Genomic DNA, 23,863 nt, shown 5'->3' on the forward strand with positions numbered 1-23,863 from the left:
TTCTCCGACCGACCGACTCAGGAACTTTACCAAACTCCTGTCATCGGCGGTGTCGCAAGCCAAGGACCGGCCGTTGATCGTTGCCGGCGACTTCAATGCGCACAACAACGTTTGGGGCTACAGTACCAATGACAGGAAAGGTCTTAACCTTGCGGAGTGTGCAAACAACCTCAACTTGAAGTTAATCACGGACTCAAGGTTTCCGACACGCAGAGGCAATTCTGTTCAGCGAGACACCACCCCCGACCTGACGTTCCTCGGAAACGCGGAAGGGTCATGGGACAATCTGCAAGAGGACCTTGGCAGCGACCATTTCATCTTAGAAATCAACGTCCGTATCACACCCGCTCCACCTAAGACGTACAGATACGTCGACTGGGACCTTTTCCGAAGAATAAGGGGTAGCGAGGACAGCCAAGGGGAAACCTTTGAAGAGCTTCTGGAAAATCTGAAAAGTACGGTGGCAAAAGCCACTAAAGAAATAACCTTGGACCTGGAGGTTCCAGTCATGGACTCCAGACTCGCACACCTCCTGGAGGCGAAGAATGCGCTAAGACGACGATGGGAAAAGCAGAAGCTAAACAGGAGGCTGCGATCTAAACTAAGGGAAATAAACAAAAAATCGAAGAACATTCCAGAGAGCTGAGTGCGCAACAATGGGATGAGGTTTGTAATGAGGCGGATGGTAAAATGAGACGGGGAAGCAAGTGGAGCCTCCTCAAAAACCTATTCGCCGACAGCAACAAACCGACCAAGAGCAATGCTCGAATAATGCTCGACAGACTCGTCCACCTGCACACGATTGAAGGCACTAGTCCTCAGGACTTTGCTAACACCCTGGCAGACATATACCTGCCGACAGAAAGCAAATCAGTCCCCTGGGACGACCCGGCATGCGAGTACAAGGGGACACCTCAACGCTCACTGGATCGTCCATTCGAGGTCTCAGAGATTGTGCACGCCCTTCATGGCCTTAACGGCCGCTCGGCCCCTGGTCCAGACGGATTAACTAACAAACTTCTCAGAAACTTAGATAACCAAGCCATACAAATCATTACAAAGAAAATAAACGAGGTATGGACGGCGGGCCGCGTACCGGATGAATGGCGAACTGCCAATATAATTCTCATCCCCAAACCCGGAAAACCGCTCCATGCCGAGAACTTGAGACCAATATCCCTTACTTCGTGCCTCGGAAAGGTCGCCGAACATGTCATTCACAATAGAATTGCAGAGCACATCGAAGCAAACAGCCTTTTTCGCCACAATCTCATAGGATTCCGAAAATCACTATCAACACAAGATGCCATGCTCCTTATCAGGAGTGCTGTGATAGACAATAAATCACGGGACGTAAAGGGCATCCTGGCGCTCGACATAACGAAGGCCTTCGATACGGTCAGGCACGAACATATCCTCAACGAAATCTCCAGTTTACATCTCGGAGAAAAATTTCACAACTATGTCAGATCGTTTTTGGCGGACCGTACGGCTACCATAAACATCGGACAAATCAGAAGCCGTAAGCACAAGCTGGGAAACGTCGGCACCCCCCAAGGGTCAGTGCTTTCGCCACTTCTTTTCAACATCGCAATGCACGATCTGGCGAACCGACTCTCGAAAGTTCATGGGGTAGGACACGTGATTTACGCAGATGACATTACCATCTGGTCCACAAGTGGCCCACTAGGCTCCCTGGAGCAGAACCTACAACATGCCCTAGACACCACACAAGCTTTCCTACAAAATACGGGGCTGAAGCTATCTACGAGCAAATCAGAGCTCCTTCTGTGCAAACACGGCCCCAGAAAGGGACAGCTCCTTAGCTCCCTCCCCGTTCACCTACACACCAAGGACGGAGGTAGTATCCCAATATGTAACACAATCAAGGTCCTGGGCATGGTAGTTGGTGCTTGACGTGACAACGCGGAGGCCCTCAAACGTATAGAGAAAAGTGTCTTCAACTTCACCAGGGTATTATCAAGGGTCAACAGTAGAAGGGCTGGTCTGAAAGAGGACAACCTCATGAAAGCATTTCACGCCTTTCTCATCAGCCACGTGACTTACGCCGCCCCCTTCCTCAACTGGAAGAAGACAGAGCTCAACAAAATTGATACATTAATTCGAACAGGATTGAAAAGGGTCCTGAGCCTCCCTCGCAACACTAGTACGGAACGACTCTTACAATTGGGCCTGCATAATACAGCTACCGAACTCTTTGAGGCACAGCGGCATGCACAGATTAGTCGGCTCTCACTCTCAAAGGCGGGCAACGAGATATTGTTTGAAGCCGGTCTTCAGCCTTTCTTCATGCCGCCAGAAAAGTCCCAACTTTGCACACAAGCCATGAAAGCGATAACAGTTGACCCGATTCCCAGAAACATACACCCAACCCACAATGAAGGACGAAGAAAAGCGAGAGCCAAGGCAATACTCGCCAAGATCATGTGCAACGATACGCAGGTCCTCTTCGTTGATGCCGCAAAATATTGGAATCGAGGTGCCTATGCAGTCTCTGTGGTGGACGCCCACGGCTCGCTCGTCAACGCAGCCACGGTAGTTACCAACTTCACCCACGAAGCAGAGGAAATGGCCATTGCGCTAGCCCTTCGAAGCTGCACTGAAGCCTCTGTCATTTACTCGGACTCTAGAACAGCTATAAGAACTTTTTCGGCGGCCCTAGTCTCTTCGAAGGCAGCTGCGGTCGTTAACAGGCTTTTCAACCACGAGACGAAGGAGGAAAACTTTCGGTCTACACACATCGCATGGTTCCCAGCCCACATGGGAAACATTTCCGGCTTTGCTGGCAACCCAAACGAGCGGGCACACACACTGGCGCGAGAGCTCACTTTCCGCGTCAGTGGTTCGCCCCCTCGCTTAAATGCAGCCTGCAGGAACCTCGATTACAAAGACCCACTTGTATCATATCACGAACTCACCTCACATCATAGATTAGAACGTCGAACTTTTCCTCCTCCTCACAGAGATCTGAACAGAGCACAAGCAATCACTTACAGACAATTGCAGACACGTACATACATCACACCAACGACACTAAGCAGGATTAATCCGGACTTTTCCACTGCATGTCCACACTGTGGAAACGAGTATAACAATTTCGACCACATGCTCTGGTTGTGCCCTGCCAACGTGGGTACAGAATTTTCTGACCAGTCCTCCTGGGACTCCGCCCTTCGAAGCACAGAGCTCATCGCCCAGCTCAAGGCTGTCCAGAGGGCCCGGGCCGTCGCCGAGAGACTCTGTCTACCGGTCCCGACCTGGGTGGAGCCGCCGGATTGATGGCGGGGCTTTCGGCACCGCTTTCTTTCCTCTCAGGACCTTAATAAAGTTCATACTCACTCACTCACTCCTCTGCTTGGAAATGCAAGGAAAACAACCTTCATGTTTTATGGCCACGCGTCATACAGGCTTCAAACTGAAACCGGTAATATCGCAGTAATATTGCTTGGTAGAAGCGTACATTGCCATCGGCCGTCAAAACATGTCATCATAACCACCTAATGGTTTAGAGCCAGCCACCGATAACAAAACACACACACGCTACTGCGCATATTCTCTTAGGACCATGTGGTGGCTCCATAGCAAGTTCGAAGAAATTTCACGTGCATAAGTGCTCGTGATCTAAAGCATGCCCCCCGTTATACATAATGCAGCCATCTGTGAATGCTTCCTAGACACAAGCAGCTTTCACCTTTATGAATTACATTGCAGTAATGTACAATTTGAACTTTTTGTGTAACATCAAACAATTGAAGTACGCACTAAGTCGTTGAGGCACGCACTAGGGACAAGATATTGCTATCGAATCCACCACTTGAAGATGTAGATTAGGATCCCCCAACTTTCCCTCTCACGCGTATACCATTTTCTTAATTTAAAAAAACACAGGTGATCCTTCCGTCAAAAGAATTGGTTTAGCCAGAAAATAAAATGTATCTTTTTAGAAGTAGTTGAATGTAAAGTTTCATCTTCAGTGACACCTATTTAGCATGAAACTGCGTAAAAAGGAAAGAATTGGCAGATCCCACATACAGTGGGAATTGCTGATTTGCGAAGCACGAATGAGGAAGGTTGATATGTCACTTTAAAATCAGCACAGCATTACAAAGCGGGTGTAAATTATGCCGTATGTGACTTTCATGTCATGATTATCACGTTTGTACGGGCCATTTATTTTCGTCATCATTCACGTCCCTTGATACGAAATTTGGTATATGTAGTGCTAGCGAAATGGCCGTGAGCGGGCTATGAGCATAGCTTATATTCAAGTTTTACATGGCACGAATATCATCATTATCATGTTTGGACGTGTCACATACCTTCGTCGTCCATTAAAGTACCGTAATACCAAACTTGGTATATGTGAAGCTAGGGAAACGGCGGCGCGCACACGTAACATTGACGCGTGCGCACGCTGCGTGCAGGGACGCTACTCTAGCAAAACGCGAGAACTCTATAGTCCGACCACGAACTATAGCGCGCTAAAACGCGCATGCGTCTAAGCAACGCAGCGCGCCGTGCGCCTGCGAGTATATGCCAGGCTAATCGGCGCCTGGCGTGGAGTCGCCGACGTGACGCGACGAAACGAACGCCGGCGTGCACGCGCGCCGGGTCACGTAGAAGTCTTTTGGCGCCTTGAGTGGGGCACGAATCATGTGTTTACATCACACACATCTCATTATTATCTTGTTTGTACCAGTCACATACCTTCGCCACACATTCAAGTGACGTAGTACCAAATTTGGCATATACGAACCCAGCGGAACGACCGCGAGCGCATCATGAGTGTGGCATGTAGTCATGTTGTTACATGACACGCATGTCATGATTATCATGTTTGGACGTGTCATTTACATGTCATCCGTAGGCGCAACGTAATACTAAATTTGGTACATGTGAAGCTAGCGAAACGGCAGCGAGCGCATCATGAGCGTAGCATCTAGTCATGTTCCTACATAACACGCATCTCATGATTACCATGTTTGCACCAGTCACATACGTTCATCATCCATTCACGTCCCGTAGTACCCAATTTGGTGCATGTGAATCGAGCGAAACGACCGTGAGCACATCATGAGTGTGGCATGTAGTCATGTTGTTACATGACATGCGTCTCATGATTATTATGTTTGCACCAGTCACATACGTTCGTCATCCCTTCAGGTCACGTAATACCAAGTGTGGTGTATGTGAAGCTAGGGAAACGACTGCAAGCGTACCATGAGCATGGCGCGTAGTCATGACTCATGACTTACATGATTTACATTACATGCATGTGATGATTTAAACGTTAGGGTCTGTCACATGTAATCGCTGTGCAGTCATGTCATACCGTGCCGATTTTGCAACCTGTCATGCCAACAAAACCACCGCAAGAGCAGCAAGACCATGAAATGTAAATAATGACATTCATAACCCAAGTGTCATGATATTCATGTTATGACTAGTCTGTTATGCTCGCCATACAGTCATGTTATGCCATACCAAATTCGCTATCGATACCGATAACGGAACGGCCAGGAGAGCTAAATGTCGTAGGCGGATAGATAGATAGATAGATAGATAGATAGATAGATAGATAGATAGATAGATAGATAGATAGATAGATAGATAGATAGATAGATAGATAGATAGATAGATAGATAGATAGATAGATAGATACGCTCAATATCGCCGAAGTTCGCTAAGAAATGCTTCACATTTAAAATAAATTTAGCTTCTAGATTGAACAAATTATGGACAATCTCCCGAAAGGGACCGCTGGTGGGATGCGAAGCAGCAACGGTGTGCCCGACGTTGGCGCGGCTGGAACGGGAGTCGACGCGAGTGCTGGAAAAAGTGTTTGAAGCGATACTTTGGGTAGCGTTTACTCGAGTAACCGTTTGTTGGAAACGCAAAGACACGGGAGGCTGGTTGGTTTTCGTGTAAGTTTCATCGCAGATAGGCGAGCCGAAACAATAGAGAGTTTTAGTACTGCGTACGCTGCGTACGTGGCGGCGTTGCCTACGTAAGGACGCCACGTTTTGCGCAGTGCGCATGCGCAGACCGCAACGCGCATGTATCGCGTTACGAACGCAGCCGCTACGTACGCACACATGAGATGCGTGCGTGCGTACGTATGAGGTGATCGTGCCGCTCTCGAACTAGTTCACGACAGCGCGAGACTTCGTTTTGCAAAATGGTGGCATCGAAGGCAAGCACCGACCGGCTCTGTAGCTTAAAATATGGCCATAATCTGGCTATAACACTTGGATTGGCTCACATTGGCTGTCAACAACACGTGCTTCTATTTTGATCTACCAGATGGCGCAACACGCTTCACGCTCATTACGTACGCGGGTACAACGGCGTACTAAAAGCCGATTAGTGGCAAACGACGCCACGTAACGCAAGGCGCTTGCGTGATGTGTACGTAGCACCATTCCGCAGTACTAAAACTCTCTAATGTTTCCACTCCACGTGCGGTCGAGCGTTGCGGTTGGTGGAGAGGGTGCAGCGACAGAGAAGTGTGTTGAGAGTGGGCGGAGGAGCCGACAGGTGCGTGTGCTGGGGCGAGCGTGGTGCGTGTGACGGTGAGAATGACGTCAGGGTACATCTGCGAGGAAAGCATGTGAGGGGAGCGTGAAGTGAATGCACAGCTGCGGCATGACCCGCTTAGCAGAGCTCCAACAGCTGCGGCGTGGAGAACTCGTTGCGGCATGTTCTTACAGACGCACGTACGTACAGCATGGCACGCGGGGTTCAGAAAGCTGCTGCGCATTTAAAAATGAATACAAAAGGCACTAAGGAACGGTGACGTTGTGTTTCTGACTAGCCTTCGTTCTTTTTGAGTTTCCACGGTAAGACATCCATATATCATGAAACCCAGAGCACTGCGAATCAGAGGAGATCGATAATAGGACCGTAGTATAGCAGCGCTACTACGGTCGGAAGTTTCTCTGTTGAATACAAAAGTGGTGGTTAGAATTCCCCCAGAAGAACTACAAAATATTTGTCGAACCTTATGTAAACTTTCCATGATGCTCCTGGCCATTTGATTTCGACAGAGGTGGCAGCGTGGCAACGCGTTTCTTTTTACAACTAAACCCGTTACCACAACATGGGCCGTTTTTGGCTCCGTAGTTGTCGGCCGCCATTCCCACCAGCGTCCTATATATCACTCGAAATTAAAAAATCACAGCACATGCACGGAGTGAATGATGATGATTGGAGTGAAGCGTTCATCCGTCCGTGCATCCGAACGTGCGAGTTGGCTGATGGATTCATGGATGCACGGACGAACGGAAGCATAGATGGACAGACGCATGAACGGACGTTCTTCCAGCACCAGCGTCGACGCCTTTTTCAACCGAGTCAACGCCTTGAGCACCACTGCTTCTTCGCATCCAATCACGGTTTCCTTCAAGGAGATGGTGAATATTTTCCCGCTGTCTCACTATAACGTTACATACACCGACGCACCCAACTGTCGATTCAAACGCATATACAGAGGTAGCGTTTCATTGTTCCTTTTGTCGCCTAGATGATGTTGGCTTATAACGAAAATGTAAATAGAATGCTTGGTAAAAGAGAGAAACCAGATAAGAACGAAAGAATAACAACGTGCATTTAAAACACATTGAGTCATCTTTACATATTACTGTTAGCACGACTACTTCCACTTTCAATCACTCGAGCGCACTGTGTCATGTCGCAATTGTGTACGTAACTTTGCGTTTAAATACAGATCATTGTCCTTACTGCCTAATACTTTATGAACTCTATATTGCGAAGCAGACAGCCTACGAATGAGCACATGTGAGTAACTGGGTTTGTTCTACACCAGTGCTCCAATGTTTATGTACAGATATTACGCGTACTGGTAAGGGGAACACTAGCGTAGCCGCCATACTTGGATTTAAATCTTGCGAAATCACAGTGGCTCAAGTTTACGTAAGACCACCGGTGATCGAGAGTTTCACTCCTTTTGACACACTTGGGCCATGCATAAACATATTTTTTATATCGACGTGCTGTTCGAGGGTCGGCAAATGAACGGTGCCCCTTGTAGTGTTTCATCTAATAGTGGACCGCTCGTGCTGTAAATTTGGGTGCTTTGTTATCGCAATATGGGCCACTGAATTATTCACTACAATATCAATGAGAACCAACACACAGTGATACCAGTATTCTACATATATACACCACAAAGTAGAAGGGGGGAGGGGGGGACGCCACTGTTGAAGCTCAGTTGGTAGAGCAGCAGACGACATGTCATTTTTTGTCCACTTCTCTTTCTTCACATTTACATTGATGTGACAACTAACAACATACCCCCTACATTCATTGACATGTCGTATTTCTCAATAATACTGCGTCTATCAACAACAAAAACAAGCTTGTAACTTTGCACTTCTAAACCACGATATCAAAAACACGTTTATCAATTATTTATCAATTAACTCATGATTGACACGATGCAGAAACACTTTACAGGATGACGACTGAATCTTAACACTGCTGTAAGCTTTCAAAATCAATGTACATGTCTACGCTCAGAAAACATCGCTTGTTTTGTTTTAGTGGTCTGGTTCCGGCCAATGCGCTGAAACAACACGTCAAAAGTACACATTAAAAACTTCCGCATATACGTTTTTATTACTGTTGTTGGCAGGACATTACGTATGTACAAGTATGCTGCTTGCCGTTTGGTCTGGCTATAAATGAAACACGCCGATCTATCACTTCAGCTTTAGCCTGGTTATATGCCCAGAGAGGTCGCAGATGGGTTGTTCGTCCGTCGTAGTGCTGCAGCGGCTGCTTCGCTCGCTTGCTTGCGCGTCACACTGAGGAAGATTTGCTCTAGTGAAGTGTCGGTAATATAGAAGTCCTGCAGCTTGAAGCGCTTCTTGATCCTTGCCATGCGGGTGAACATCTCGCTCCAGAGCATCTGAATCCGGGATACCCGGAACTCAAGCAGTCCCTGCAATCCAGAAAAGAAGCGATGTGGCTCTTTGAGGTTCGATACTATTGGCACAAAAGTGCTCCCGTTTCTGATTTCGTGTCAACGACCCGTTCGTTACACGCCTAACAATTGCCTAGCGCTGGTTGTGCCGAGATATCTCGGAAAGCTCCCGAATGATTTAGAATCCTTCGATAAGATTACGCGCACATTGCTAATGATATAGTTTATTCTAGGATCAATGCAGCCACCAACAATGCTCAGGGAATATTTCAGGTCACAAGAATAAATGCCGACCAGCTTTACATGCATTTATGCTTGTGAATACAAAATACATTATGCTTGTGCACCGTGTAGAACGCACAACGCCGCCGATATTTCCTCGCGAGCATACGTCAGTCCCAGACCCGACATTGATGTCGACCAGCGCTTCAAGTAACCTCGGTTGTCATGACACATGGTGCGCAGCAGTGTAAACGCTACTCATTGTTATGAGTCGCGTGTCCCCTTCTGGCATTTGTGTACATGAAATGTCACTACCATTAATTGCATACCAGGCGTCTTCCACCAGCTCATTCACTTCCTCCGTTGCCGCTGCAACAAAGTGATCCTGCTACCCTTCCTCAGGTTCTCTTTTATTTCACTGTACGCCTTACCGCTAATTAGATCACTTGACGATCGATGAGTGTGCGCGCCGTAACAAACTCAGTATCAATATTTTTCTTGGCACAAGTTCACCGAAAATTGTTCTCTCGAACGTCACAATCATGTGGCATTATCGCATTCATACAATATTTAAAAGTGCTCCATCATGACACACAGGTTTTTAAAGAATAGGAAATATAAACAACGCATCTTCATTAGAAACATTTTGTATTGCCTCGCAGAATCATAATTTTGCACCAGGGGTCAAAACGTACAATTTTACAAAGTACGCAGCTGGGCAGGTACGCGTGCAACCTTGCGGGCTTATTATCAAGTATTTCGGAAAATTTAAAATAAAAAATATGTCTTAGAAGGCACTTCAAATCAGAATTTGCTGTGGGCATTCTAGGATACTTTGGAACGGTCAGTCATACACCTTCAAATAATTCTTTCCTGAAAGTGTGGTTGAAGCCTGTGCGCATTGGGCCCCGACTACAGCATAGCGTTTTCGTTGTGAAGGCGAAGCTATACAGCGTTCTCCAGATTTTCTGCATGAACGCATATACAGCTGTCAGTACCTTTAACTTGAACGCTCCGGCACGTGTCCTCAGCTCGCTTGGACTCAGGTCAACGCCACCAAGCGTTGAAAAATATATGTTTGCTGCAGTTAAGGATAGATGTAGCGCGCGTATGTTTTATTGAGCTTCATTGATTTACGAAGTCCCGGATCACTCGCCGGCGGCCCGCGGACGCCTCGGCCTATAGGCGGCTACGTCACATGCACGTGATCTAAATGTCCCGAGCCAGCCCGAGTGGCCTCGGGCCATCTGCGCGCTTCATGCTGGCTGCATCCACTGTGGCATCTCCTATGCCAGGCTATGCTGTCTGCTCCCTCCAGAGCTGTGACACAGGCCACAACGCCGACCCAATTCCAACCTACACAGCAGTTAGGTAGTGAAATATACCTATTTCTGTTGTCATGAAATTTACTGTAAGTGAACTACTCGAGCACGTGCGCACCATAGACCGGTGCAGTAGTTCTACCGCTGTTTCTGTTAGCGAGTATAACGCATGTTTGTCCGACTTTCGAGAATACGCACATCCTCGACGTGGCTCAGAACACCAATGACAAGAACCGTGTGCGCAAACAATGCGAAATCCAGAAACATGCAAGAAGCGGACTGAAAAGCAAAGACAGGGCAAGAACACGTCAAACATTTCCGTGTCTAACTTAAGATGGCCGCACTGGCATGCGCCCCGCGCTGTCGGCTGCCAGCTGCCTGAAAGAAAACGTTCGGATGGTCCCGGGCCGGCCGCAGGCCGCCAGGCACGTGAAAAAACGAACATGTGCCCGAGCAATCCCGCACCAGTGGGCGGAAATTGCAGTTCGTCCCCGAGAAGAACGAATGCGGCACTGGTATCTGGGGCCATACAGAGCCGTCCGGGACGCCTAAATCGATGACACTCAATATTAAATTGCTGTTTCCAGTCTGCCTCACCAGAGGGTCGAATGCATTCTCTTCGCATCCCGTTTTCTCCACGTTTCGCTCGTGTCTCCATTATACCACCTGCACCCATGGCGTTCGTTGTGTTATATTTATCTCGACATTGAACCATTGCGTGCGACAGCTCACGCACCTTTCGGGCTTGAAGGAACGCCATGGGCACGTGATAACGTAGCCACGAGTGATACGTGGTGAAAACGGGATGCTAAGCGAGTGCATCCGACCCGCTGTTCAGGCAGACTGGAAACTTACTAGTGAAAATTTACCAGTGAAACAGACGTGCGCTACATCTTCCTTAACTGCAGCAAGCATATCGCTTTCAACGCTTGGTGACGTGGACCTCGGTCGAAGCGAGTCGAAGTCACACGTCGGAGAGTTCAGATTAAAGGTTCTGACGGCTGTACAAGCGTAATAGGGTAGTTTGCGGTCCTTGAATTTCATTCTTGACTACCATGCAACGAAGCTCTGCAAAAGTTCCACGCGCATATTTTTTGTACTCATAGATAATGTCAAGCGGAACATTATCTTGACGGTGGCATCGCCACAACGAATCAGGTTTGCCAATTTTATGCTCTCATCCTTGTCACCACAATCACAATGAAATGGTGGCAAGTTCTCCTTGTGCTATTCACTTCAGTCGGCATGAAATTTGAAGCGGGGCTCCTCAGTGTCTATCAATCCTGACATAAATGACTAGGAGCTTGAGAGGGTAACTGTAGACGTTGTTTTAACAAAACTTGCCTCGTAGCTGTGCATAAGCTCCACGTCTTGAAAATTCTTCCTGACTTCCCGGGCCACATCTCGCTGATACAAGATGTCTTGTTTGCGGTCCAGGTATGTCTTCACGGTGATAGTGTAGCCCTGGCCAAACTTTTGTTTAAGGTGTGCCAGCGAACCCAGGCATTGCAGCCTTCCGGTTCCAAGAATGGCAATGCGATTGCATAGAAACTCCACATCTGCGAGGCTAGAGATGACAGAGTTCAGAGCCCATTATTCATTACAGCAAAGCAAGAATATTGCTTCGTAACTATACAGAAAAGTCACAGTTTCACCGCAAGGGCGAATCAGTGAATGAAATATCAGCAAATTAGACTGTCATAGGAAAACAGCCTAACCACTCGCATCGTTACTAAGCATGGGTGCTACAGTAGACGAGGTGACCTTCGTGTGGTCTGTGGCTTCGATGCCCTGTGCGTCTAAGTAGGGCGTGTTTCCGCCACCTTGCGGGTGGTAGCAAATAAGCCTCTGCCACGGCTTAATCCTCTTCGCAGTGTGTTGTGAGGGCAGCTCCGTACTGGCAATTACTCCATGTGTGCAGTTCTATTTGTGCCCTTCGTTATGTCTACTTAGCGAGTTTTGAACTGATTGTCTTCAGTCCGCCAACACGAAATGCTTCCCTGAAGCTTCGACAGCAAGTGTGGTGTCTCGTATTTGTTTTTCACATCGTAGGTAAAACGCATTTTTGTGCTTCATTTCAGTTTACATTAAATAAGTTTGTACACGGCCTTAAAAAGAAAAGAAGAGAAAGGGCTAGTGGCCTATTGTTAAAAACACTCGCTATATTGAACCACAGAGACCCGCATGCAAAGCTTAGCCACAGAAAAAAATTGATCTTTATTTATTACTAAAGCAAAAGGCATAACGTCATCAAACATGAAACTTCAACAGCGTCCCGCGTTGGCAGCGTCAAGACAATTCCTCCAAAAATATCACCACGCGATGACGTCACACTTTATGGGTCCATTCCGCCATAGGGTTTATTCTAGGAAACTCTATGCATTCCCGTCTAAGTTCCGCGGGGAGCATAATGTCCGAGATCAACGACATTTTTTGTCACTATGATTTAACTAAGCCTCGAATGGTGTCGTCATTGCATGACATCTTCACTTGGGCAAAGGTGGGCCAATCACGGAGGCAGTGTTAAACCAGGTGGCTCCCATCTTGGAGGCAGTGCATAACTGCTTTTAGTGCGCTAATTACTCGGCGGGTGGTCGTACTGGCTTAATTGATTGACTGAGAAGAAAAATATTGCTTCTGCTTTTCAGTAATCTCAGGTTAATGCATACAGCACCAAGTGCATTATTTCTTTTCTGTGCGCAAGCTGTGGATGGGCCCGGTTTTTCTCAACATCGCCAGCTGCAACAAGTAAATTTTAGCATATTTAAAATGTTTTCTGTGACATATTCGCGTGCATTTTGCTGACATCATTTCTGTGAACAAAACGACGTCAAAACATTCGCTGAACGCTGGCGCAAAGTGCTTCAGTTTTCAAAAATGTTGACTAGCGTTGGTTACTCTACTGGATTTCGCCACGTATGGGTTAGCGTGAGTCTCTTACCTGTGAGAGGAGAGCACGATGGAAATCTTTGTGCGCCTCTGCAGGGAGCTGATGTAGTTGACGATTCGCTTCCGCGAAAGGATTCCTATTCCGGAGTAAGGCTCGTCCAGCAGGAGCATCCTCGGCATGCCGATGAGCGACACGCACAGGCTCAGCTTGCGCCGGTTCCCTGCGCTGCACATGCACGTGGCAGTAACGTATGTAGATATCTGCGCACTTTCATAAGCAGGCTCACTGCTATTCTAAAGACATATTCTTCGGCAGTCGGGAAGTTGCAAGTCAAGCCGCTCTGCCTATGTTGTTTCTTAAGCAAACAATAAAGTAACGAGGTGCTTCTGGCCAAATCATTGGGCAAGAAAAACAAGAGATTATAGTCTACAGTTTGACGAAAATTTAAGAGGTCGGCTACATTTAAAGAAACAGCTTGAAGGAGGCTTGAGCTTCGCCTTCAAAAGAGCAACGCGATAGGAAAACTGGATTCCCCTGACCATTGCCTTCTCAAACGCTGTGCTAGCAGTGTGGCAGTTTGGGCTAGTTGGTATGACATATGACATGAAGATAACTTTAGCGCGAGAACAGAACGACAAAAAAGAGACTGGAAGGACAGAAAGGACACGAGCGCTCGTGTCCTTCGTGTCCTTCTTGTCTCTTTGTCGTCGTTCTGTTCTCGCACTATAGCTATCGTCGTGCTGTGCTAGCATCGGTTCTGAGCTCATGCCAGAACCATGCTGTAAGAAAATGAATGACTATGCGTGTAACGTTGGCCGTTTCAAAGTATCCTTGAAGGTATACAGCCAGTTCAGTTGTTGGGCCTCTTGAAAACATAGAAGGGCCCACTATGCTTCCGTAAGGTGACACGCGAACCCTCGCAGCTGTATATTCGCTTCGTATCTACGCACTTGGCTGTTCGCGTTTCACTTTATGCCAGTAGTAGATTCATTGGTGACATACTGCGCCATATTTAGTGGCTTTAAATATTGGAATAATTCAATTTTCAGATATTACTGCAGCTTACACAAAGGAATTACGAATTTCCCCTGAATAGTTGGCAAGCTGTATCATTCATTAAAAAACAGGATTACCCAAATTTGTTCCAACACATCATGTCTTGCTACCAGCTGCAAATAGGCACTTTGATCACAGCCCTCATTTAGCCGGCATACTGACCTACTTTTTCCCAAATATAGGTCATGCACATTAACTTGGCTGAAAGTAAGCTTCGCTTCTCCCTAATTCACAAAACAGAGTGGCAGAAGTGTAAATTACAATTGAATATGTATGCGCAGTAAAAGTGAAGTTCAGGTAAAGGGCCAGTGGCAGAGAAATGAACGAGATATTTAGTGTTGTGACGGGAACATAGAAAAAAGCGTTCAGAAGAAACCTGCAGGAAGGAAATAGGCAGTGTCATGATTGGCTGAACAGTATGATCTTACGTTTACGCCAATTTTTTTTTACCGCAATAGCGCTAAACAGATTGTTTCACTGAAATCCAGGTGTCTGCATCAGAGTCGGCGGTGCCTTTGTTGACTGTGTGGTGAAAATTGGCATTTTACGACCGTAAGAATTCAAGATACAGGCAAATAACTAATATACAATCTTCGGTCTGAGTGAACATCAAAACCGGGCCTGCTGCGTAACAGGCAGATGTTCTACCTTTGCAGGGCTAACGTCATTTTCATAAGAAAACGCTATAAGAATTTATTGAGAGGAGTCTCCTTAACGCATGTAATATATTGCATGTGAAAATTGTAGAATAACTTCAAGGTGTCTAAATAATTGACTTGCGCAGTGAGCGAGTGGTTCACACCAGCGAACCCAGCACAGAGTGTGCAGCTCGGCAGGTGCACTCGCCACCTCATACAAACGCGTAGCGGCACTTTAATTTAAAAAAAATGAAGGATTAGGTTTTGTGGAAATTTCGCAGCGGCATTTGCAGTTGCGTTTACCTTCAAACAGAATATGTTACAAGCACAGATGTTCCTTTCCTTCCGGTGCAACTGAATGCGATCAGCAATAAGCCCAGTTACGCTATCGCATTCTACTCTTGATGTTGAAGCTCAAGTGACGCCTAAGTTTTTCTTCCTTTCTAAGAGCGTGAGTACTCGACCACGTGACGTAAGTATAAGACAATCGAGTGCCGTATTTTGCGAAAATTGTGCCTACCTATACGTGCCGACTAGATGATCTCCGATGTCATTCAGATTGAAAATCTCCAGCAACGCCTCCACGTATTCTCCGGTGATCGGAATCCCACGCAACCGGATGTACAGCATCAATGTCTCGATGCCCGTCAGAGCATCCAGCAGGGCGTTGCTTTGCGGGCAGTAGCCGAGGTGGCTATGAAACTGTTGGCACGAGAAATAGCGTGAGTGACTTTGACGCACATACCCACATTTTTGAACGTACATCTGCATAGCGCTGTTCAACGATAGTTGCAAAGTATGTGCCCAGAATAATAAATTACTGCAAGTGTGCTGTGCCTTAGTGCAAAGAAAACAAAAAAACGCATGAACTGGCGTAGGCTATTCTCGAGTAATATTTTTACTAGAATAAAGGTGTATATGAAAAACTTGATAAAAGTGAAGGAAGGAAGTTTGGAGAGCTTGTTTTTGTTAACACGAAAATATGTAATCCCTAGGTCCCTCTACTGGCGTGTTTCTGTCATGAAGTTGATGTTATAAAAATAATGTACTGACACATTTTAAAAAAGAAATGACAGCATATCCACGGGATGAAAGATGGAGAGTGGGGCGAGGCTGGGTCTGCACGCCGCTGCCGCGTCGCTTGGGCCTCCCGTTGTCGTACGCTGGGATCTTGTCGGCACTGCCTCACAGCTGCACGGCACGCTTCTGCCTCGCGTGCTCGCACATCGGGGTTCTGTCTTCGAGCGCGAGCCGCCGCCGCCTTACGCGCACGCCGCTCTGCAACCTTGCCCATCCGCCGACCTTCTCAACACGCAGTGTGCCAAAACGGCTTTTGCTTTGCTACACCACGCCCCCTAGCGTACGGCACCGCCGACAAACACGCAATCGCTAGCGTCTTCATGTAAACTCATTGCTATTTTCTCGCGCGCTCGCACATAGGGCGCAAGGCGCGCTCGCACATCGCGCATTGCGCGTATGATACTTTTTTTCGGCAAACCATGAATCATCCACTGGCCGCGTCCATCCGTCGTTGGAGTTGACTCCGTCGTTGGAGCAGGAGTTGACTCGGCGAAGGAGAGCTTTATTTAGCGCAAGGGCTGACTGAACGCAAGCCTGCGATCACAGCAAGTCTTCTTCCTTTTCTATACTCGAGCTCCATGCCCACTGCCCTCGTTACACAATTCATACGCGAGGAGGTCGCCCGGCAGCTATCTATAATCACACGAACTACCGAGCCGATGGCACCCTTGTCACCTTCGCTTCGCCAGGTCATTCAATCGCAACTTGCTGAAGCATTGCCGCCAGCTCAGGCTCCGCCAACTGTTACCGCACCACTAACGTATGCAGCCGCAGTTGCTCGGCCACGTGCGCCAGCGTCTCCGGCCATCTACTAAGCTACTCGCCGCGTTTATTCGTCGACGCCACCTTCCCGCTCGCTGACCGTCCCGTCTCCGGCTATATATGAAACAGGTAAGAACGTTTATATGACGCCGCCGCCTGCACGACCATTTACGGTACCTTATTCAGCGAACAGTGCCCCTATCGTCAGCCAATGGCGCACTCCGGATAATCGGCCGATTTGTTTTTCATGCGGCATCCCAAGCCACGTAGCTCGTCACTGCCGTCGTCGCAGCTTCCCTTCTCCCGACATTGCAGGGGCCTCACATTACATGCCCACCATGCCCGCTCAGCCGCGATATCCCGTTCCTGCCGATCCATCTCTAGACGTACGTCCCGGTCGCCGACCATCCGGCGCAAGCCGTTCACCTTCTCCTCGTCGTCGATCTATTTCTCCGATGTTACGTTGCAACAGCCCACCGCGAGGGGAAAACTGACGGGCGCCGTTCCGGAGGCAAGAACTGCGTTGGCAGCGAAAATTTCAAGACCTAACTGCTGTCCCCCGAATGAAATCGAAATCTATATTGATGGCATTAAGGTACACGGACTTGTTGACACTGGAGCTGCCGTATCTGTAATTAGCGAGAAACTGTGCCGAAACTTGAAGACAGTGACCACACAACTTACCGACCTATCTTTGCAGACAGCTACGTCCCATCATATTCAGCCTTCAGCTTTGTGCACTGCACGAGTCGTCATTCAAGGTGTGATGTACGTCGTCACATTTGTAGATTTATTCCATTCTTCGCCAGACATTATCCTTGGGTGGGACTTTCTTTCGTCAAATTCTGCTTTGGTCGACTGTGCTCGTTCTGAACTCGCGTTATCTGTGCCGTGCTATGACCCCGACGATGGTGCTTCGTGTAGAGTGTTTGCTGCTTCTGACGTTGACATTGCGCCTTTCTCAGCTCTTGTTGTCTCGGTGTCGTGTGCCTTCCCTCCGAAATCGCCTGTGTTGTTTATGCCATCGGTCCCATCTGCGTGCCGTCGAAATATCATGCTTCCGTTTGCCGTCGTCATTTTTCGCAATCGTCATGCTGCCATTTATGTGTGCAATCCCTCGGACAGCCCATCATCCCTACTATGTGGAGAATGCCTGGGAAGCTACGAACCTTACGAGTGCATTCTTCCGGCTACTATACCCGATTCTACGGTTTCGCTCCGAATTTGTACTGTAACTCCTACCAACGCGCCTAATGATGCTCTGGACGTATTCTCGGATGCCATCGACACTGAGCTCGCACCAACTCAGCGCGAAGAGATTATAAATCTTCTTCTCCGCTTTCGTTCTTCATTCGATCGTGACCAGTCAGGCTTAAGCCGAACCTCTGCGGTCGTTCACCGTATTGACATCGGTCAACAAGCCCCGCTAAGGCAGCGTCCGTACCGTGTGTCATCTGCTGAACGCCGCGTCAGCGACGAACAAGTGGACGACATGTTGAAACGTGGCATCATCGAGTTCTCCAACAGTCCCTGGGCTTCACCGGTTGTTCTCGTCAAGAAAAAAGACGGATCCATCCGGTTCTGCATTGACTACCGCCGACTCAACAAGATAACGCGCAAAGACGTATACCCTCTGCCGCGCATCGATGATGCTTTGGACTGCCTACAAGGAGCGGAGTTCTTTTCTTCGTTAGATTTACGCTCCGGCTACTGGCAGGTGCCAATGGCAGAGGGTGACAGCCCGAAGACAGCCTTTGTAACACCGGATAGACTATATAAATTCACCGTTATGCCCTTTCACCTCTGGAATGCGCCTGCCACTTTCGAAAGGATGATGGATACCGTCTTGCGAGGTCTGAAATAAAAAACGTGCCTCTGTTATTTGAATGACATTGTGGTATTTTCAAGCGACTTTGCGACCCACCTCAGCCGCCTCGAGCAAGTTCTTACGTGCCTTTCCACGGCGAGACTTCAACTTAACTTGAAAAAATGCCACTTTGGCACTCGCAAGCTTGTAATTCTCGGCCATGTGGTTTCTAAGGACGGCATTCTCCCGGACCCTACGAAACTTAATGCAGTCGCGGCGTTCCCAAAGCCAACCACCATCAAAGAGCTTCGAAGCTTCATCGGCCTATGTTCTTACTTCCGGCGCTACGTCCTCAATTTCGCCTCCATTATCGCCCCCTTGACCAATCTTCTTGCCGGAAGTTCTGATTTGTCAGCCTGGTCGCAGGCGTGTGATGATGCATTTCAGGAACTCCGACGGCTCCTCACCACGCCTCCCATACTCCGACATTTCGATCCGTCTGCTCCAACGGAGCTTCATACGGACGCTAGTGGTGTCGGGCTAGGGGCCATACTGGCCCAACGCAAGGAGTGCTTTGACGAGTACGTCGTTGCCTATGCCAGCCGCACCCTCAGTAAAGCCGAGAAGAATTATAGTGTAACTGAAAAGGAGTGCCTCGCCATTATTTGGGCAATCGGAAAATTTCGGCCTTATTTATATGGACGTCCGTTTGATATTGTAACAGACCACCATGCGCTTTGCTGGTTATCTTCACTAAAAGATCCTAATGGTCGGCTCGCTCGTTGGGCATTGCGGTTACAGGAGTTCGATATCCGTGTTATCTACCGTTCTGGCCGGAAGCATTCTGACGCCGACGCCCTGTCACGTTCGCCATTGACTTCAGAGCCTGTCGGCTCGCCTATCTCCACTAGTGCTGCCTTGGCCATCAGCATTTCGGACATGCCTTCCGAGCAACGCAAAGAAGCTTGGATTTCTTCTCTTTTGTACTTTCTCTCAAACCGGACGCCCGCTCCAGTTTCCAGGACGCTTCGCAGTCAAGCAGGACACTTCGCTATTTGAGATAAGCTGCTTTGCCGCCGAAACTACAGATCGATTGGCCGTAAGTGGTTGCTCGTCATCCCCCGACATCTGCGCTTTGACATCTGTGCCACGTTCCACGATGATCCGCAATGTGGCCACGCTGGTGTGTTAAAAACATACACTCGCTTGCAGCTGTGGTACTACTGGCGCGGTATGTACCGTTTCGTTCGCCGTTATGTAAGGTCTTGCCTTACGTGCCAGCGACGCAAAATGCCCACTCAACATGCCACAGGTCCCTTGCAAGCGTTGCCATGTCCAGCACGAGCTTTCGATCGTGTCGGAATCGACCTTTATGGTCCGCTTCCCTATACTTCGAGTAGCAACCGCTGGGTCATTGTCGCTATCGACCACCTAACGCGGTACGCTGAAACAGCTGCGTTACCTTCTGCTACCACAAAAGACGTTGCGTGTTTTATACTGCAAAACCTGGTTTTAAGGCATGGAGCACCTCGGGAGTTACTAAGCGACCGGGGCCGCGTTTTTCTCTCCGATGCCATCAAAGCGTTGTTGAGCGAGTGTCGCATCATACACCGCACTACCACAGCCTATCACCCGCAAACTAATGGGATGACAGAGCGTTTTAATTGTACACTTGTGGATATGCTGGCCAAGTACGCTTCATCCGACCAGTCAAATTGGGATAGCATACTCCCTCTTGTGACATATGCTTACAACACTGCAACGCAAAGCACCACTGGATTTTCGCCTTTCTTCCTTCTTTATGAACGCGAGCCATCATCAACAATGGATACCATTCTTCCTTATCGACCGGACCCCTCAGAGATGACTACCGTTTCTCGAGCAGCAGCACACGCTGAAGAATGTCGGAAGCTTGCTCGTGCGTTCACGTCACATGACCAGACGCGCAAAAACATCGCCACGACGCATCAACCACGCATATGAGCTTTGCTCCGAACTCACTGGTGTGGTTATGGATTCCTTCTACTCCTCCAGGACTCTCCCACAAGCTTTCGTCCAGGTACCATGGCCCTTATCGAGTTGTACGCCAAACATCCCCTGTCGACTACCTTGTCGAGCCGCTGGATGCATCTCCGGACAAGCACCGTCGGGGAAAAGAAATCGTACACATCTCTCGACTCAAGCCGTACCATGACCCTTCTGTGTACACCTGTCCTTAGGTCGCCAGGATGGCTCCCTCATCGGCCGGGGGTGATTGTAACGAGGGCAGTGGGCATGGAGCTCGAGTATAGAAAAGGAAAAAGACTTGCTGTGATCGCAGGCTTGCGTTCAGTTAGCCTTTGCGCTAAATAAAGCTCTCCTTCGCCGAGTCAACTCCTGCTTGTTCAACAACCCGTTTCAGAGGTTACGCCCAGCGAGTATAACGTAGCAACCCTTTCTTGTCAGATAGTGTTCAATGTACATGCCAATGGCTGCTAAGGGGAAATGAGAGAGAGGAGAATTTGGCTTTTAGTTAACGCGCACACTGCGATTTTTTTATTGTTCAAGAACGCACAAAAGAAATCTCCCACCGGCACCACCTTGGAGGTAAAAATGTAAGACTGGTTCCACACTACTACTACTACGATTACGAGGGACGAACGGGCGTCGCTATAAGGAACTTCGCCCCTGAAAACGCACTACTTAACCATACCGTATAGTGGTACGTGTGTTGCGGCGGGGTCACCTTTCCATTGAGCGTTTGCTCTACGCCGCTTTCAAAGATTTCATACTCCGCGCTGTGGGATGTTGCAATAGTTCCACTTTTTACCATATTTTACGGGACAAATACAAAGTACTGCTTGGTTAAGTTTCCTTTTGGTGGGGCATTTCCATGCCTACTTGAACTTATTGTTAAACTTACCGAGTGTTTCTACTATCAGGACTGTGACAGGAGCGTCTCAGGAACGCAGAATCACTGCGACTACGACTTGGTCAAAAATTGCCTGAGTTCACCTTTGACGCGACTGAACGCTACATTGTGCAGCTATGTGCAGCCAGATGCCCAGCGTCATCAACCTACCTCGTACACATTACGCACGACGGACACGCCACCAATGTATGCATCACCCTCCTGTGGCAGGATTTCGCCCGTCAGTATCTTGAAGGTGGTGGTCTTTCCAGCACCATTGACTCCGAGAAGGCCGAAGCACTCGCCCGAGCGCACGCTGAAGCTCAGGCCCTGCATCAGCGCAGATGACCTTCGAAATTGGTTTCATGCAGCAGTCCTTGTGAACATTCAATGCATATTCATACTATTTGTTCCCTTATCCAATGTGTAGCACCCTGACCTTGCAATTGCAGCGAGTAAGAGTGTTCTCATGAAAAAAATTTCTCACCTCACGTGCACGTTGCCTGACACAAGTATGAGGCTGTGAATGCAACGAAATTTTTTATTACAGTTGACTTGTTCCTTGTTCATGGAACCTTGCTCAAGGAAAAGCCTTGTTCTTTTTACGTCCACCCATTCTAAGCTAGTCAAGTGAAGCATCGCTTTTTCCTGTCTAAAGGCAATTCTAACTGACTCTTGTCACCGCCAGATAGAGTGCAGTTTCTCGCTCTAAGTTCACCGCCTTCAACAAGCAGGCTTTTCTAATCCCCTGCTTACTTCTATTGCCGAGGCTCTCTTAACGTCACTAAGATTGCCTGATAACACACAAAGAAACAGCTAACTCAACAAGCCTCATTCTAGTAAGGCTGTTATTCCCTACGTACACGAATTTTCCCATAGGCAAAAGAAGGTCGCTGGAAAAGGTGCCGGTTCCGGTGCGTGACACCACTGATCGTCTGCGCAGCGCATCGAATTGCGCACGGCAGCGGCGGAGCATCATCGCGCGTGCGCAGACCAGTTTCACGCGAATTTGGCTCAGCGAGGCCATTGTACCTAACGCTAGAAAATAGTGTAAGTGTTGCGTTCTGCGCACGCGACAAGCTCGCTGGCCTATGTCACAGGGTCAACAGTGAAGGACCTAAGAAAAAAGCAGGCACTAAGAAACACGCTATGTGCCATGTTGAATGTGTTTTAGCGATTTTCTACAAGATAGTATTTACTTGTGGACATTGGCCAAACAGCGCGATGCATGAATGATCGGTTCAGGGAGCACGCTAACTTTCTAAAAGGTTTCCTTCTCAGCCACTTGGCAGACCATTGTAATAGGTCTTGTTGTCAGCCAATTCTTGACAAGTGTTTGATCACGGGGGATATAAAATCGGCGCGAGCACGAGATTAGTGAAGCCTTCTATAATTCAACAACTTGGTGCTTCTTGTGTTAGCGTACCCTCAATCTTTCTTAACTGCTATGAAGTTAGTTATCTGGGGTCCACTTATATGACCGGTTGTTGATAAGGTAGGCCGTATGGTGCATGTATGCAATTCTGCTTATGGTGCGTGGTTGTGTGCAGGTTCTGTTTTCTATATATTGCAGTTAGTTTGCAGTAAACTTTGATTGTTTGTTCAGGGCTCTGTTCTCGTCTCTTCTTTTCCTTCTTGTCGTTTGCGCTGTTAAGCACTTTCTTCGTCTACCACGCCTTCATGAACTAAGCCAAGATGTATATATTTGCATTTTTTCTATTACTGCAATTTCTATGAATGTCTGAGTAATGAATACTAACTACACAAAAGGTATGTTTTGCGGAAATAATATTATGAGACCTCTAAAGCTGCTAAACATTACAAGAAAAATTACAAATTTCGCAGAATCGTCAATTTCGTCTATATTGAGACGTGATTTTCATTGTCGAGTGTTTCAAATAAATATGACCTTCAAACCTAAAAAGAAAGAGAGAAGAACTGTTTTTTTGCTTTCAATTTATGTCTAAAGGTAATTTTTAGTTGAGCCACCACATGGCGTAAATTGCATCCTAATATGGACAAAAATTACGATTTTGTAGAATTTATGAATTTTTTCTCATAAAGTTTACCAACTTAAGAGGTTTCAAATTTTTTATTCCCAAAATATACTTTGCGTGGAGTAAGTATTCACTACTCAGATATTCATACAAACTGCAGTACTCCAATAAAAAAATTGCAAACATAACACATTTTGGATAAATTCTTAGAAGCATATGTGCCAGTATATTTGC

At 47.7% G+C, this 23,863-nt stretch overlaps 1 protein-coding gene across 1 annotated transcript in view; it reads right to left on the reverse strand.

Moving 5' to 3' along the window:
- Window positions 1-8,709: 8,709 nt before the first annotated feature.
- Window positions 8,710-23,863, reverse strand: part of LOC119186252 (phospholipid-transporting ATPase ABCA3) — a 51,049-nt gene continuing 35,895 nt past the window's right edge. Inside the window, exons 12-16 of the mRNA XM_075883610.1 lie at window positions 21,804-21,962; window positions 15,614-15,795; window positions 13,451-13,624; window positions 11,854-12,076; window positions 8,710-8,983 (exon numbers count right to left, since the gene is read on the reverse strand). Coding sequence (XP_075739725.1) covers window positions 8,762-8,983; window positions 11,854-12,076; window positions 13,451-13,624; window positions 15,614-15,795; window positions 21,804-21,962 — 960 coding nt within the window. The 3' untranslated portion in view covers window positions 8,710-8,761. The remainder of the gene's footprint in view (window positions 8,984-11,853; window positions 12,077-13,450; window positions 13,625-15,613; window positions 15,796-21,803; window positions 21,963-23,863) is intronic.

The sequence above is a fragment of the Rhipicephalus microplus genome, unplaced genomic scaffold (assembly GCF_043290135.1).
Source record: "Rhipicephalus microplus isolate Deutch F79 unplaced genomic scaffold, USDA_Rmic scaffold_18, whole genome shotgun sequence".
Classification (NCBI taxonomy): domain Eukaryota; kingdom Metazoa; phylum Arthropoda; class Arachnida; order Ixodida; family Ixodidae; genus Rhipicephalus; species Rhipicephalus microplus.